General features: G+C 44.1%; 1 protein-coding gene and 2 long non-coding RNA genes across 3 annotated transcripts; 1 reads left to right on the forward strand and 2 right to left on the reverse strand.

The window, feature by feature from the left end:
• Nucleotides 1–458: 458 nt before the first annotated feature.
• Nucleotides 459–7445, reverse strand: LOC145862309 (uncharacterized). The gene is made up of 3 exons (XR_014381646.1): nucleotides 6396–7445; nucleotides 5860–5980; nucleotides 459–2322 (listed from the first exon to the last, which is right to left on the reverse strand). It is a non-coding gene; the product is annotated as an uncharacterized LOC145862309 (long non-coding RNA).
• Nucleotides 7446–11555: 4110 nt separating this feature from the next.
• LOC106579295 (uncharacterized) lies at nucleotides 11556–15637 on the reverse strand. The gene is made up of 2 exons (XR_001322624.2): nucleotides 15266–15637; nucleotides 11556–12658 (listed from the first exon to the last, which is right to left on the reverse strand). It is a non-coding gene; the product is annotated as an uncharacterized LOC106579295 (long non-coding RNA).
• Nucleotides 15638–15713: 76 nt separating this feature from the next.
• Nucleotides 15714–18139, forward strand: armc7 (armadillo repeat containing 7). The gene is made up of 3 exons (XM_014159083.3): nucleotides 15714–15966; nucleotides 16205–16348; nucleotides 16488–18139. The coding sequence occupies exons 1-3, from the start codon at nucleotides 15873–15875 to the stop codon at nucleotides 16832–16834; spliced, it is 585 nt and encodes a 194-aa protein (XP_014014558.1). The 5' UTR covers nucleotides 15714–15872; the 3' UTR covers nucleotides 16835–18139.
• The last annotated feature ends 261 nt before the right edge of the window (nucleotides 18140–18400 follow it).

An 18400-nucleotide genomic window follows, 5' to 3' on the forward strand; every position in this document is an offset into this window, starting at 1 on the left:
GTGCCCAGGACGCAGCCACACCTCGTGTTGAATGTGCCACCACAGATCCCAGCACTGGCCCCCCAGCCAGGCGGTATGCTGTCATAATCGTGTCCACGATCCAGTGAGCGAGCCTTTGTTTTGATAGCCCAGCCCCCAGGACTCACTCACCATAGCAGACAAAGAGCTGGCCTATTACACTTACCAAGCGAACCTCAAACCATACGGATGTCCGCCGAGAAAATGAAAGAGAACGTGTGTCGCTGCCATGGGGTCTATATATAGGGGCAGACCCCAGCCGTGACACAGGTGTACACGGGAGTAAATCTGTAAATCCTCACCTCGGACATATCCCTCCGCCGCGGGGTGATACCAATATATTGGAGTGATATATAGTGAAACATAACATATGTTTACATTTCCAAAGCAAGTGAAATAGATGAAAGTGAAATAAACAATAAACATTACACTCACAAAAGTTCCAAAGGAATAGACATTTAAAATGTCATATACAGCTATATACAGTGTTGTAACAATGTACAAATAGTTCAACTACAAAAGGGAAAATAAACATGGATTGTATTTCCAATGGTGTTTGTTCTTCACTGGTTGCGCTATTCTTGTGGCAACAGGTCCCAAATCTTGCTGCTGTGATGCAAAAGGATCTGCATAATATTAAGAAATGCTATAGATGGAAGGAATGTAGTGTAGAAACCTACCAAAAAAACCATTAGGCAACAACAAATTCAATCCTTTTTTAGAAAACTTCCTGGACAAAACGTTTCTAGGCTGTATCACATCTGGCCGTGATTGGGAGTCCCATAGGGTGGCGCACAATTGGCCCAGCGTCGTCCAGGTTAGGCCATCATTGTAAATAAGAATTTGTTCTTAACTGACTTGCCTAGTTAAATAAAGGTTAAATAAAATAAAATAGTGAAGGTGTAAACTTGCCAGTAGAAAACCTAAACAGTATATTTGACTTCTCAGCTTCCCTATCAAATCAAAACATTTATTGAGTATTGTGATGTTGCTGTGATCTGAAAGGGGTGTCAGTGGGCTGACTGTGAACGCTCTGAGAGACTGGGTTGAGGTCAGTGATAAAGTAATCTACAGTACTACTGCCATGGGATGAGCTGTAGGCATACCTACCATAAGAGTCCCCTTGAAGCCTACCATTGACTATGTACAGACCTAGCGTGCGATAGGAGTTGTGACACGTTTTTCTTGGTTGTTTTGTCATAGTTGTGTCTAGGGGGGCATATTTGGGAGGGATTGCTGTCACTTCCAGGTAGGTGTTTGTCCCCCTGTGTGCTAAGAGTGTCAGGTTCTTGTACAGTTCTGGCATTTAGGCCACCACAGACTAGTGCATGTCCCTGGGCCCGGAAATGGTTGATCTCCCCTCTAGGATGGAGAAGCTGTCATCGTTAAAGTATGGGGATTCTATTGGGGGTATATAGGTAGCACACGTGAGGACATTTTTCTCTATTGAGAATTTCATTATTCATTTCTAGCCAGATGTAAAATGTTCCAGTTTTGACTAATAGAGTGGGTTAGGTCTGCTCAAATTAGTATACCCCGAGTCTCTTCCCTGTTTCACACCTGGTAGTTTGGTGGATGGCAATGTCTGTATTTCAAATTTCTTTGATGAAGTCTGTGTTCCTGCTCTTTAGGCCAAAAGCAGATGATATTCCAGGATGAGCTAGTAAAAGTTTTGTGTTCCATAGTGTCTAGTGTTGTTTTCGTGTGGTTTAGGCTCGGACCATCACAGTAGGTGTGAGCAGAGCATGTTGAGCATCTGATACATACCTCTTAGGTTGCAGGATGGGGCTTGAGCAGGTGTATTAGTGGGGGTTGGGCCTGTTGCTCTGCTCACAGCCTGGGCATATTTACAGCTGTCATGTTGAGGTCCTTGCTGCAGGGAGTATGGGGGAACATAGATGTGGGGTGGCCTATATAGGGTGTGGCCAGGGTTTTTAGCGGGGTCTCGGCATGTGGGGGTGGGGATGTGGCTGGTGATGCTGTGGTCTGACTGTAGGTCCTTTTGGCGTGGGTTCTCTCAGTGCAGGTCCTTCGGGAAGGAGTCTCTCAGGTCTGGGTGGGTGTCTCGCTGGTCTGGTTGGGGTGTCTCGTTGGTCTGGGTGGGGTGTCTGTTGCTCTGTTGCTCCTGGTGAGGTGCTGGGGCTGTGGTTGAGGGTGACATCCTTCAGGGACGTGGCAAAAATTTGGACTGCTGCCTTGTAGAGGTGGACCTGGTCGTAAAGGCTGTTCAAGTCCAGGGTGGAGTGGCGGGCCAGGTAGACATTAGGTTTTGAGGCAGTCCATGGAAATGCTTGCATTCACCCGCTGTAAATCAAATCAAATTTTATTTGTCACATGTGCCGAATACAACAGGTGTAATAGACCTTACAGTGAAATGCTTACTTACAAGCCCTTAACAAACAATGCTCTAAGAAGTTAAGAAAAAAAATTGTGTTAAGAATAAAATTGAAAATAAAAGTAACAAATAATTAAACAGCATAAAATAACAATAGCGAGGCTATTTACAGGGGGGTACCGGTACAGAGTCAATGTGCGGCTGCACCGGTTAGTCGAGGTAATTGAGGTAATATGTTCATGTACGTAGGTAGAGTTAAAGTGACTATGCATAGATAATAAACAGAGTAGCAGCAGCGTAAAAGAGGGGTCTGGGTAGCCCTTTGATTAGCTGTTCAGGAGTCTTATGGCTTGGGGGTAGAAGCTGTTAAGAAGCCTTTTAAACCTAGACTTGGCGCTCCGGTACTGCTTGCCGTCCGGTAGCAGAGAGAACAGTCTATGAGTAGGATGGCTGGAGTCTTTGACAATTGTTAGAACCTTCCTCTGACACTGTCTGGTATAGAGGTCCTGGATGGCAGGAAGCTTGGCCCCAGTGATACACTGAGCCGTACACACTACCCTCTCCTCTGTAGTGCCTTGCAGTCGGAGGACGAGCAGTTGCCATACCAGGCAGTGATGCAACCAGTCAGGATGCTCTCGATGGAGCAGCTGTAGAACCTTTTGAGGATCTGAGGACCCATGCAAACTCTTCTCAGTCTCCTGAGGGGGAATAGGCTTTTTCATGCTCTCTTCACGACTGTCTTACTGTATTTGGACTATGATAGTTTATTGGTGATGTGGACACCAAGGAACTTGAAGCTCTCAACCTGCTCCACTGCAGCCCCATAGATGAGAATGGGGGCGTGCTCGGTCCTCCTTTTCCTGTAGTCCACAATCATCTCCTTTGTCTTGATCACGTTTAGGGAGAGGTTGTTGTCCTGGCACCACACGGCCAGCTCTCTGACCTCCTCCCTATAGGCTGTCTCGTCGTTGATCAGGCCTACAATCAATCATTTAACCAAATGTATTTATAAAACCCTTCTTACATCAGCTGATGTCACAAAGTGCTGTACAGAAACCCAGCCTAAAACCCCAAACAGCAAGCAATGCAGGTGTAGAAGTACGGTGGCTTGGAAAAACTCCCTAGAAAGGCCGGAACCTAGGAAGAAACCTAGAGAGGAACCAGGCTATGAGGGGTGGCCAGAGATTATAACAGAACATGGCCAAGATGTTCAAATGTTCATAGATGACCAGCAGGGTCAAATAATAATAATCACAGTGGTTGTAGAGGGTGCAACAGGTCAGCACCTCAGGAGTAAATGTCAGTTGGCTTTTCATAGCTGATCATTCAGAGTATCTCTACCGCTCCTGCTGTCTCTAGAGAGTTGAAAACAGCAGGTCTGGGACAGGTAGCACGTCCGGTGAACAGGTCAGGGTTCCATAGCCGCAGGCAGAACAGTTAAAACTGGAGCAGCAGCACTACCCGGTGGACTGGGGACAGCAAGGAGTCATCAGGCCAGGTAGTCCTGAGGCATGGTCCTAGGGCTCAGGTCCTCCTGTTTGGCCCGCCTTTTCCTGTAGTCCACGATCAGCTCCTTTGTCTTGCTCACATTGAGGGAGAGGTTGTGGTCATGGCACCACACTGCTAGTTCTCTGACCTCCTCCCTATAGGCCATCTCATCGTTGTCGGTGATCAGGCTTACCACTGCTGTGTCATCAGCTAACTTAATGATGGTGTTGGAGTCGTGTTTGGCCACATAGTCGTGGGTAAACAGGGAATACAGGAGGGGACTAAGTACACACCCCTGAGGGGCCCCAGTGTTAAGGATCAGCGTGGCAGATGTGTTGTTGCCTACACTTACCACCTGGGGGCAGCCCGTCAGGAAGTCCAGGATCCAGTTGCAGAGGGTGGTGTTTAGTCTCAGAGTCCTTAGCTTAGTGATGAGTTTTGTGGGCACTATGGTGTTGAACGCTGAGCTGTAGTCAATGAACAGCATTCTCACATAGGTGTTCCTTTTGTCCAGGTGAGAAAGGGCAGTGTGGAGTGCGATTGAGATTGCGTCATCTGTGGATCTGTTGGGGCGGTATGGGAATTGGAGTGGGTCTAGGGTGTCCGGGAGGATGCTGTTGAGGTGAGCCATGACCAGCGTTTCAAAGCACTTCATGTCTACCAACTTGAGTGCCACTGGGAGGTAATCATTGAGACAGGTTACCTTCGCTTCCACGCATGCTTTGCGTATACGTCCTGTTAATCCGTCTGGCCCAGCGGCTTTGTGAATGTTGACCTCTTTAAAGGTTTTGTTCACATCGGCTACCTAGAGCGTTATCACACAGTCATCCAGAACAGCTGGTGCTCTCGTGCATGCTTTAGTGTTGCTTGCCTCGAAGCGAGCATAGGATTTGCCCTTTAAACAGCGGCATATTATCAAGATATCAGTGTCCCCGAAAAAAAGGTAAACAATAGGCCTATAACAAATGCAGCATATGGCATTTCTTTTCCACATGTAAATAGCACTTTTCAGTAGTGCTCAAAGCATGCCATTCCATGAGCGCAGGATTTATTTTTCAACTCGAATCAATGAGCACAATCCGTCCTCCATGACAACAAAATCCTAAACAACAGAGTAGGGCTGGCTAGTAAGTCCTTAGTTTTGGGGTCATGCGCAGGTAAAACAATTTGGCTAATCTATACTGCCTTCCAGTCCAATAAATGTTATACCCCTTGATCTTCAAGAATAGGACTTGGAAATATGGAATTCTGATAGACTTTGGTTTTTAATGTAAAGATATAATTTAATAGTATTATTATATGTAGTAGAAAGCGATGAGTTAGAAGAAGCCTACATAACCAACCCATAAAGTAAAATTAAACATCCATACATGGCCAGCAATGTAAACTTTAACATTTATTTATCCTGCAATAGATGACGTTCAATTGGTAACATACATTTTTGACTTCTTCTAATGCCTCTTAAGGGGAAAGTAATCTCAAGGTAACCGAATGTAATCAGATTACATTAGTGAGTTTGGGTAATCCAAAAGTTACTTTACAGATTACAATTTTAGACAACTAGTAACTGTTACGGATTACATTTAGAAAGTAACCTACCCAACCCTGAATATACACCCTCACAATAAATCCATTATTTATTTTAGTCAGGTCTAAAGAAACATGATATGAAGAAAATGTAATTCAGAAGAACAGAATATGAGTTGGCCTACTGTATGTTATATGGCTATGCTCCATGCCATAGGCTGTAGGCTTGTTCATTTAGCTGGCAAGATATGCTTATAAATCCTGTGCCATTATTTTATAGTAAGTGTAAAAGTGATAATTTGAAACAGGTCCTATATGCTAGATTTAGTTATATCTACCACTGTTGTGTCATCGGCAAACTTGATGATGGTGTTGGAGTCGTGCCTGGCCATGCAGTCATGAGTGAATAGGAAGTACAGGAGGGGACTGAGCATGCACCCCTGAGGGGCCCCTGTGTTGAGGATCAGTGTGGCGGATGTGTTGTTACCTACCCTTACCACCTGTGGGTGACCCGTAAGGAAGTCCAGGATCCAGTTGCAGAGGGAGGTGTTTAGTCCCAGGGTCCTTAGCTTAGTGATGCGCTTTGAGGGCATCATTGTGTTGAAGGCTGAGCTGTAGTCAGTGAATAGCATTTTCACATAGGTGTTAGCATTCTCACATGGCAGGGTGAAAGTATTTTCATGCTAGCAGGGTGGAGACGACCACTTGCGGAAAGTGGAAGAAGCTTTTTTAATCACTCCCTTTCCAGCTGTGGCCTCCCTTTCCTGTTGGGCCCTCAGGTCATTTGTGCTCATGTGAATTATGATGTGGCTGGGAACCTAGTCTGTCCTTTGACAACAGCTCCAGGGCATGCCTATTGATGAATGATGGTGCCGACAGAGATGGTCGCCTCACTTTGAGTTCTTAGGAAACTATGCAGTATTTTGTTTCTTATGTATTATTTCTTACATTGTTACCCCAGGAAATCTTAAGTCTTATCACATACAACCGGGAAGAACTATTGGATATAACAGCAACGTCAACTTACCAACATTACGACCAGGAATACAACTTTCCCGAAATGGATCCTCTGTTCGGACCACCACCCAGGACAATAGATCTAATTCCAGTAGTCGACCCAAAACAACGGTGCCGCAGAAGGGGCAGACGAAGCGGCCCCCTGATCAGGCTCCGTAGACGTACACATCGCCCACTGCTCCCGAGTATACTACTAGCCAATGTCCAGTCTCTTGGCAACAAGGTAGATGAAATTCGAGCAAGGGTTGCCTTCCAGAGACATCAGAGATTGTAACATTCTCTGTTTCTCGGAAACATGGCTCTCTTGGGATATGTTGTCGGAATCAGTTCAGCCACCGGCCTTCTCCATGCATCGCGCCGACAGAGATAAACATGTCTCTGAGAAGAGGAAGGGCGGGGGGTGTATGCTTCATGTTTAACGACTCATGGTGTAATCATAAGAACATACAGGAACTAAAGTCCTTCTGCTCACCCGACCTAGAATTCCTTACAATCAAATTCCGGCCATTTTACCTACCAAGAGAATTCTCGTCAGTTATAGTCACAGCTGTGTACATTCCTCCTCATGCAGACACCAAGATGGTCATCAAGGAACTTCACTGGACTATATGCAAACTGGAAACCATATATCCTGAGGCTGCATTTATTGTAGCTGGGGATTTTAACAAAGCAAATTTGAGAACAAGGCTACCTAAATTCTACCAGCATATTGATTGTACTATACACGCATGGGCAATACCCTCGACCACTGCTACTCTAACTTCCGCGATGCATACAAAGCCTTCCCCCGCCCTCCCTTCGGAAAATCCGACCATGACGCCATCTTGTTCCTACTGTCTTATAGGCAGAAACTCAAACAGGATGCCAACGATGAGAACCATTCAACGCTGGTAAGACCAATCGGAAGCCACGCTTCAAGATTGTTTTGATCACACAGATTGGAATATGTTCCCGGTCAACCTCAGAGAACAACATCGACCTATATGCTGATTCGATGAGTGTGTTTATAAAGAAGTGCATTAGAGATGTCGTACCCACTGTGACTAATTAAACTTACCCTAACCAGAAACTGTGGATGGATGGCGGCATTCGCGCAAAACTGGAAGCGCGATGCACCGCATTTAACCATGGAAAGAGGTCTGGGAATATGACTGAATATAAACAGTGTAGTTATTCCCTCCGCAAGGCAATCAAACAAGCGAAATGCCAGTACAGGGACAAGGTGGAGTCGCAATTCAATTGCTCAGAAACGAGATGTACGTGGCAGGGTCTACAGGAAATCACGGACTCCAAAAAGAAAACCAGCCACGTGACGGACACCGACGTCACGCTTCCAGACAAACTAAACACCGTCCTTGCCCGCTTTGAGGATAATACAGTTCCACCGTCACAGCCTGCAAACAAGGACTCCACCCCCCCCACCCCCCCACCCCCCCCGTGGCTGACGTGAGTAAAACATTTAAACGTGTTAACCCTCGCAAGGCTGCTGGCCCAGATGGCATCCCTAGCCACGTCCTCAGAGCATGCGCAGACCAGCTGGCTGGTGTGTTTACAGACATATTCAATCGCTCCCTATCCCAGTCTATTGTCCCCACATGCTTCAAGATGGCTACCATTGTTCCTGTACCCAAGAAGGCAAAGGTAACTGAACTAAATGACTACCGCCCCAACAGGTCCACAAATGACGCAATCGCCATCACACTGCACACTGCCCTATCCCATCTGGAAAAAAGGAATACCTATGTAAGAATGCTGTTCATTGACTACAGCTCAGCATTCAACACCATAGTACCCTCCAAGCTCATCATCAAGCTGGAGGCCCTGGGTCTCAATCTTGCCCTGTGCAATTGGGTCCTGGACTTTGACGGTCCACCCCCAGGTGGTGAAGGTAGGAAACAACATCTCCACTTCGCTGACCCTCAAGAATTTGGCCCCACAAGGGTGCGTACTCAGCCCCCTCCTGTACTCCCTGTTCACCCATGACTGCGTGGCCATGCACGCTTCAAACTTAAACATCAAGTTTGCAGACGACACAACAGTTGTGGGCTTGATTACCAACAACGACGAGACAGCCTACAGGGAGGGGATGAGGGCACTCGGAGTGTGGTGTCAGGAAAACAACCTCTCACTCAACGTCAACAAAACAAAGGAGATGATCGTGGACTTCAAGAAACAGCAGAGGGAGCACCCCCCTATCCACATCGAAGGGACAGCAATGGAGAAGGTGGAAAGTTTTAAGTTCCTTGGCGTACACATCACAGACAAACTGAAATGGTCCTCCCACAGTGTGGTGAAGAACAGCGCCTCTTTAACCTCAGGAGGCTGAAGAAATTTGGCTTGTCACCCAAAACCCTGACAAACTTTTACAGATGCACAACCGAGAGCATCCTGCCGGGCTGAACCTCAACCGCAAGGCTCTCCAGAGGGTGGTGCTGTCTGCACAACGCATAACCGGGGGAAAACTACCTGCCCTCCATGATACCTACAGCACCCGATGTCACAGGAAGGCCAAAAAGATCATCAAGGACATCAACCACCTGAGCCACTGCCTGTTCACACCGCTACCATCCAGAAGGCGAGGCCAGTACAGGTGCATCAAAGCTGGGGCCGAGAGACTGAAAAACAGCTTCTATCTCAAGGCCATCAGACTGCTAAACAGCAATCACTAACTCAGAGAGGCTGCTGCCTACATTGAGACCCAATCACTGGCCACTTTAATAAATGGATCAATAGTCACTTCATACAATGCCACTCTAAATAATGCCCTTTTAATAATGTTTACATATCTTACATTACTCATATCACATGTATATACTGTATTTTATACCATATATTGCACCTTTGCCATCGCTCATCCATATGTACATATTCTCATTCACCCCTTTAGATTTGTGTGTATTAGGTAGTTGTTGGGGATTTGTTAGGATTTGTTAGATTACTTGTTAGACATTGATTGCTGCACTGTCGGAACTGGAAGACAAGCATTTAGCTACACTCGCATTAACATTTGCTAACCATGTGTCTGTGACAAATAAAATTTGATTTGTTTGGGAACCAGACTTTAGCCACTTTTTTGGGGAGGAAAAGATTATTCTCTTGAATGTATTTCCAATTTGAATCAATGAGAAGCACAACCTCTGGCTTTTGTGTGTCCTTGTGGATGTGTGGGAGCTGACAGGAGGGCTTTTGGGGGGAGCTGACAGGAGGGCTGTTAGGAAGGGGTGGCGTCTGTTGGGTTAGTGGCTCCTGTGTTGTCTGTCCCATCGTGGTATTGAGGTTGTGGTCCAGGTCTGAGGTGGACTGTTCTGCTGGATTCTCTGAGGGTGTCACACCTCAGCTTTCTCACTTCCTCCTTCAGTGCCGTTAGCTGTTCCATGTGTTCCTCTCTTCTCCTTCAGTGCTGTTAGCTGTTCCATGTGTTCCTCTCTTCTCCTTCAGTGCTGTTGGCTGTGCCATGTGTTCCTCTCTCTCCTTAAGTTCTCTCACCTAAGTCCGGGGTGCAGGAAGCTCTCTCAGACAGCCGTCCATCTCCACCTTCAGTCCTCCGGGTCTTGTTGGGGTGGGGGGAGGGGGAGTGTGGACTCACTCTCTGAGCTCCACAATTACTCTCTCCATCTTTGTGAATATATCTTTCTCAACAATGGAGGATCAGTGCAGTTGTGGAACCTGGGTCTGTTCAGTGATTTGGGGGGTGACTCTCCTCTTGGGGCTGCTCGTCTGCTGGGCAGTTTGGGGATGAGGTGTGCTTTGACTCACTCGAATGGAGAGTCCTCAACAAGAGAGAGCTTTTCCTTTTGTGCTCTCTCTTTGATCCCTCCATAAAAAAACTGCCTTGGTGAGCAAAAAAAAAATGAAAACGCTACCTGTTGCAAAGACCCAGGTGGCAGCATAAAAACCCTGAGGGATGATGTCACAGCTGGACCCTATTGAAGAAATTGCTCTGCTTCGCCTCTTCCTCTCTGGTTCTGATCCTTGATTTCTCGTATCCTCCCTCTTAGTCTTCTTCTCAAATCTATTGGAGAATGTCCCCCCCTCTGACCTCCAATGCCGTTTGACGAGGTGAGGAGAGATGGTGTGAGGAATCAAGGAAAGAATAATTGAGAAAAAGCTCAAATTTGAATAACGAAAACTCCATTGAGCGTAAACTCTGCCCACATCCAACATATCACATTCAAGGCCTAAACTCACCAAGGGCAAGCAAGGCGTTTGTATGATTTATTTGAGAATCCATTGTTTAGTTAAGTGATAATGCCAGAGAAGATAGTGTTGAGGATGTATTGTCAAGGGTGTTGTTAGGCACGAGACAAGGTCGTTCGTTCTAAATGTTCAGTTGTCATACTGACTGGCAACGTTCTTATCCCTTGCTTGCTAGCTAGCCAACTACGGCTAATTTACAGTCACGTCAAAAAGTGCAACCAGAATAACCGCAAAGTAGCTGCATTTGTTTAAACTGTTTTCTTCTGACATTTATTTGGATACATCCATAATGAGCTAATGATGCATGATTTACCCTGGCATAGAAAATGTGCTCTCTCGTCAGGACACTGTTGTTCAGAGGAGCTAGCCAACAACACAGCTAACACAATCACTTAGAACTGAAGCTGGAAAGACTGCAAATTAGCTGCACTTCGTTTGACCTTTTTTCAATTTACATTTGTTTTTGTATATATCCATAAAAATGATGCCAGCTGATTCATGATTTCGACTGGCTGAGAAACGCTGCTTGCCTGTCTGTCTCGTCCCGATTTGTTCATTACTAGTACAGGACAGCAGGAGATCAAATGTTGCAGGGACAGACAGCAAGGTTTATACAAACCTCCGCTGTTGAAAACAAAATGTTAGTCTAAAAGAAATGTGAGATGTCTAGATGCTTTTTATAGTGGCGATTACGTTTATAAATTGCCTGGCTGGCCTGATGAGACAGTGGATTGCCTAAATAGGGATTTTAACGTCACAGACTTAGCTGGTGGCAAATTGTTGAATAGACACCAGCTGGAATGTTGTTTTAAACAATCAGCATTCAGGATTTGACCCACCGTTGTATAAAATTATAATAACCCAACCGAAGCCGGGCGGGCGGGTTGTCTGCTTTGACGCCTCACTCAATTAGAAAGTGTCTATTTTTGGCGTTTTATCGCTGGCGCTGTAGTCACACAAAATAATACAAACGTCAGTATTCACTTTTTTTATTGGCTCAATTGGAAGAGGTAGCTAAGGGTTGAGGCTTTACCATACATGCTAAATTAGCAATATAAATTAGACAAATGTATCCACTTATGTTAACACCATATCGCTATCAGCAAAGATGTGGACTATCCTGCTAGCATACAGCCACTGCTCTGCCGGTCCCGTCCTTACCACCCGCCGCCCACTTCTGAGTTTTTCGCTTTATAGCCCTGGAAACAGTGCTGCCATAAGAGTCACCACTGCCCCCTGGTGGATATCAGTTGTACTTGCAAATTGAACAAAATTATACAAAAACTACACCAAAGTAATGGTTTCCATTATAGATTAGGACGTAATTTCATCATTCTTATTGGTAGAGGTAAAGATAACATTTACCACCATTCCCCTCATGTTTTTTTTTTTTAATCGAGCAATCATACATTTCGGAGGTTGAATTCCCTCTGTGGGTACAACTAACAAGTGGATAGTCTATTCTGATTAAACGTCATGATTTGCTGTACAATTAATTATGACTACTGTAAGCTTCTTCACAGCTGTACCCGATTATCATCATGGGACAAAAATGTGATGCTCCGCTCTTTAAACAAATATTACATTGTAGTGAAGTTGCAGCAGCAAACCAAACAGTGTACCCACTCCCCAAACACTTTATTGCCTTTCAGTTATTTCTTTGACAAGAAGAGGACCTCTTCATGGACATCTCATTGGACAATTTAGAGCTCCACGAAAACATTAAGTTAGATGAATGAATAACCACAATGAAAACCTTCACATGAATGATACTCTTGTCGTGAGATTACTTATTCTCTGCTCCTCTGTCCTGTCTATTTGTTTGCTAAAAGATTCCCTCACTGAAAATGGCCTGTATTGTACAACCCCCAGCAACCCCACCAAAGGGATGCTGTCATTCGGTCTGTCCAACTCAATGTCTGTTGTGCCCAATGGGTCGAGGTTCATCATGGCTTCTTCTTCTCTGCTAACTCCTCCATCTGCCTCTTCCTCATCTCCAGCACCTCCATCAGCTTGGCATCATTCTTAGCACGCTCCTGAGCCCTCATCTCTGCTAGGTCCTCAAAGAATCGGTGTCTGTAGAAGGTATACAATGTAATTACACACACACAAATAAAGTCGCACGCTATATAAGCGCCTAGTAATATATTGGGTAAACCAACGTTTCATCATCACAGAAGGCAGTGTGATGCTGAAACGTTGGTGGTTGACCCACTAAATTACTGGGAGCTTATATAGTGTGCGACTCTTTTTTTATAGCCTACAGTTTACTCGCCGTTAGTCAGCACCTCTAACTTTTTGTGTGTGCATTCATGCTTTTCACCAACACATTCATAGACGCCAACTGCCTTTACCGCCTATTGATTTCTTCCCGGGGGACTTCTGTTAAGAGCCCCGACCCTCAGTCTGAACGTGAACATGAATTGCTTATGGTGAAGTTTTGGAAACATAAGGAAAGTATCTTTCATATCAGCAAGAAATCATTTCAATTACTACACACCTTTATAGCGTTTTGGTACTCCATTCATAGACACTAAGGGCCCGATTTCCGATTTAGGAAAATACGCCTTTCTTGCGCACGCCTTTCCTATGCACTTCTCAGTAGTTTGTATTCAGACTTACCTTATGAAGTTGCGTAATGCTGAATAAATGTAATTCAGCAGCTGAAAACCCTCCCACTTGCTGGCCAATCGATTTTCTTGTGGAGTTTTCATTCAATAGGGTTTTCAGTACATTTATTTTAAACCATCCCTTTAAATAAGGTGTACCTTTAATTAGAATTTTGATGTCAGACTAGAAGACATCAAGAGAACCGGTTCAGAAAATAGGGATCAATGAAAGAATTCCCTCTATGCATCTTCAGCTCCATTTCAACACCAACGGGTAGATTGAAAAAAACTCAGATTTTGTAGACTATTTAGGCAAATGTTAGGGTTAGGAAAGGTATATATGAATTATTTAAAAAATACAGTTTGAGAGCCTTTAGGCACAACCAATATTGTTGAATAAAAAAAGTGGTTTGATTTATCCTGAAAGTTGTCATATTCAAGTTCAATCCATAAAATATTGGAAGGTGAAAAAAAAGTGTACAATGGGGGTTGAACAATAGTCCTATAAATCAACCCTAATTATCACTACAGGTGCAATGATCTGTGAGCTGCTCTGACAGCTGATGCTTGACGTTAGTGAGGGAGATATGAGTCTCCAGTTTCAGTGATTTTTGTTGTACACCTTTTCTATGCATATACTGTCCATAATGGGTATACACAACCTCATATACATATATTCCCGGACTCTGACACTGCTCGTTGTAATAATTCTATATCTCTTAATTCCTTTTTTGGAATTGCGTGTATTGTTAGGTATTAATGCACTGTTGGAGCTAGGAACATAAGCATTTTGCTACACCCACAATAACACTGCAAAATATGTGTATGTGACCAATAAAATTTAATTGATTTGACAAACGTGTTGTCACTGAACAATTCTGTCGGCTGAAACTGTGCTAAAATCGTGCACTAATGTGATTAGCATGAGGTTGTAGGTAACAAGAACATAAACGTATCTGATATGGGCAGAAAGCTTAAAATCTTGTTAATCTGTCCAATTTACAGTAGCTATTACAGTGAAAGAATACCATGCTATCATTTGAGGAGAGTGCACAATTATGAACTTAAATGATTTAATAAACTAATTAGCCACATTTGGGCAGACTTGATACAACATTTTGAACAGAAACACAATGGTTCATTGGACCAGTCTAAAACATTGCACATACACTGCTGCCACCTAGTGGACAAAATCTAAATTGCACCTAAGCTGGAATAATACTTTGGACTTTCTCTTGCATTTCAGATGATGGAACCAAAAAAAAGCATGTTTTTTTTGTTTGTATTATCTTTTACCAGATCTAATGTGTTATTCTCCTACATTAATTTCACATTTCCACAAACTTCAAAGTGTTTCCTTTCAAATGGTATCAAGAATATGTATATCCTTGCTTCAGGTCCTGAGCTACAGGCAGTTAGATTTGGGTATGTCATTTTAGGCGAAAATTGAAAGAAAGGGTCCAATCCTTAAGCTTTAGTAACCGTATATTTGGCATTCGTGAAATTATTTTTGTGATTTGAAAGTTGAGGGCTATATGTTTCTGTAATCATACCACAACTGAGAATCAATTCACGTTAAGATGGATTCACGTTTGGAGGCGAATTGGCTCCTCTAAACAGAACATGAATGTCCTTGGACTATAAGGCTCCTTTAGTCTGTTATTGGGCTAGCGTTTCACTAGATTATTATTACACACTCACTATTGGCAGTAGAACTGACATTGGCAATACACCATTAAGCACTAGATAGAGGGGTCCAATGACATGTTCAACCACCTCTGACAACAATGGGCAGTCAGTCATAAGTAAATTAAATTGTGTCATTGAATTACGTTTTTAGAATTCAGAATTGACATAATCTAATGCAGTATTTCCCTGCAAATAGGACAGCACAGACAGGCTACTAAGTGAAAACAAATCAAATTGTATGGACACAGGACTGCAGCTCCATATAGGTTGTGGTGTGGAGAGCAAGTATAGACCGTCTATAGTTAATAGGTCATTGATTGCCCTTTACCAGACAGAATACAGCTACATAGCTAGCTAGAAACATCAATGAAAGGGGATCGATCACCTGTTGAAGAAAGCAGTGGCCAGTCCCACGATTAATGTTCCAAATAAAATTGGTTTTGTACGGCGCTTTAAGGCAGACAGTTGATGTTGCTTCATGGTAGACAACAACCAGGACGAGACTTGTCCGAAATTTTGCAAAATTAGGTACTGCTGTCCGTCAAAATATTCTTATTCCAATAGTATCTTGCAACAACTGTACCGTGACCTCCCCAAGAACGCAAGAGATGCACGTACAACGACTTCCGCCGGATCACCCCTCCCTTCATTATGAAACACGTTGGTTAAATCAAATGTATCTTGTGAGAGTTTAAATAAACTATTTAAATTATAAAGTATACAAGTGTACACAGTTGTCACGCATTCACCAATAAAGTAAAACAGCAGGAATATCCTCCTCCTAGAAAGCCATTTAGGTGGAACCAATTACATTACGAACCGTGTCCTGGTGGGGAAACAATTCGAGGACGGACCAATGCGTCCTAAACATCCGGCCACAACACTGGCATTAAAATGTGAAGATTGTTACTTTATTTATCTTGAGTGAACGTTCGTCATTGTAAATATATCAGTCGATCGTTTATTCATAGTAACTGTGACGAAGTGAACACATGATGTCGGGAAAAGGACATTCTGCGACGGGATCTGATCGGTTTGAATACCTGCAGACGCTTGTCACGGAGTTTCAGGACACCGACAGTGATGGTACGTTGCTAGCTAATGCAGCAGAGTAGGCTATATCATGGTTAATATAATGTGTAGACATTGGTGTAGCTAATGCTTTAGAAGGCAGAAGCCCTGGTATTGATTTGGTGGATGATAGACCTCCTGTTTGATTATATTCTAGCTAAATCTTACTACACCATATATAACTAATTGAGCCTTATTTTACCATGTGGTTGGCATTAGCTAACATTACTATCGAATTGTCCATTTCTTCTAGAGGCGAAAGAGCAAGTGTTGGCCAACTTGGCCAACTTTGCCTATGATCCGAGGAACCTGGAGAACCTGAGAACCCTTCAGGTTACTGATCTCTTCTTGGACATGCTCACAGAGGAAAATGAGAACTTTGTGGAGTTTGGGATAGGTGAGTATGGCACAAGGGACACTAGTTGTGAAATACACAAGATCATGTTTAAATGATACATACAGTATATCAACATACCTTAATCCAGATGTTCAAAAGGAGAATCTCTCCATCACGGAGTGCTTCTGTGCATTCCCAGGGGGTCTATGTAACTTGAGTATGGATCGGGAATGCCGTGGCCAGATCCTGCAGAGCGAAGCAATCCCCTTGGTTACGGGATGCCTGTCCAGCCGGCGGGAGGAGACGGTGCTATCTGCCATCACCACGCTCATGAATCTCACCACCGCTGCATCACGCTCCCAAACCACCGACACCGCAGTGCTACAGTGCATGCTGCGCTTCTCCATCTCCCAGAGCCCACGCCTGCGTAACCTGGCCTCTGTGTTCCTCCAGGACTGCTGCACTGAGGAGCAGGTGGCCAGGGCAGAGGCACAGATGCAGGGACACCATCCTACAGCACTGGGGATCCCCCTGCCTAAGGACTAGGCTAGTCTGGAGACATGATCGCTAGATCTGATTTCTGATCTCTGAGAAATTAACAGAGAATCACATACACTGAGTGTACAAAACATTAAGAACACCTGTTCTTTCCATGGCATAGACTGACCAGGTGAAAGCTATGATCCCTTATTGATGTCACTTGTTAAGTCCACTTCAGTCCGTGTAGATGAAGGGGAGGAGATGGGTTAAAGAATGATTTTTAATCCTTGAGACATGGATTATGTGCCGTTGAGGGTGAATGGGCAAGGCAAAATATTTAAGTGGCTTTGAATGGGTTATGGTAATAGATGCCAGGTGCACCGGTTTGTGTTAAGAAGTGCAACGCTGCTGGGTTTTTAACGCTCAACAGTTTCCCGTGTGTATCAAGAATGGTCCACCACCTAAAGGACATCCAGCCAACTTGACACAACCGTGGGAAGCATTGGAGTCAACATGGGCTAGCATCCCTGTGGAACGCTTTCAACACCTTGTAGAGTCCATGTCCTGACGAGTTGAGGCTGTTGTGAGGGCAAAACGGGGGGTGCAACTCAATATTAGGAAGGTGTTCTTAATGTTTTGTACACTGTGTAGGAGTGCACAATGACTCGTGATGGAGGACTTTGTAACAAACATACTTTCCAACTTAAAATTGCTTTACACTTCAGTGCCACATGAGGGAGACAATACCACTGCTATGCTTAGCCGTTGAAAGCTGTGATGTTAACTGGCTCAGTTGCTCTCAGCTATTGACAGTATGGAATTAAGACTCAGTTGACTCTGTCAATTCACTTCATCCTAGTTAGTCATTGCCGATTTAGAGATGACATAAGCTCTTATGTCCCCTTTGACTGAAGTTACTCAGCACATTAAAAGGGATTGGCCAGAGCAAGTCATTGCAAAGAATCACTGATCTCCAAATCCCAAACTATTCCAACAGCTACTCAAGATTAGCCTTGCTACTGATCCTCTGGAACGTGGGGGTTCTCTCAATATCACAGTTGCTGCAGCGTCACAAGGATGGAATCTGGTTTGGTCTGGTGGGCCACATCCCAGCTGTGGTGGAGAAAAACGTGGTGTTGGGATGGTCATTCACATTCCAGAGGATCAGTAGCATGGCTAATCTTGAGTTGGAATACATTGGGATTTGGAGATCAGTGATTCTGTGCAGTGCCTTGCTCAGGCTTATTCCACCAAAGCTGGTCAATATTGAGCCAAATCTCCAGCAGTCATGTCTGCGACCCATTACTATGCTATCCAGTGACATCTTGACATATGGTCCCAATAAAAAGTCTCTGCATTCAGTAAACTCAATATTTTTCATCAAACTCAATGCATTCCTTAGATACACCCATATGTACAGTGGCAAGAAAAAGTTTGTGAACTCTTTGGAATTACCTGGATTTCTGCATGAATTAGTCATAAAATTTGATCATCTTAGTCACAACAGACAGTGTGATTAAACTAATAACACACAAATTATTGTAATTTTGTGGTCTATATTGAATACATAATTTAACATTCAGTGTAGGTTGGAAAAAGTATGTGAACCCCTAGGCTAATGACTTCTCCAAA

Source organism: Salmo salar, chromosome 19 (assembly GCF_965601325.2).
Source record: "Salmo salar chromosome 19, fSalSal1, whole genome shotgun sequence".
In the NCBI taxonomy this organism is placed as follows: domain Eukaryota; kingdom Metazoa; phylum Chordata; class Actinopteri; order Salmoniformes; family Salmonidae; genus Salmo; species Salmo salar.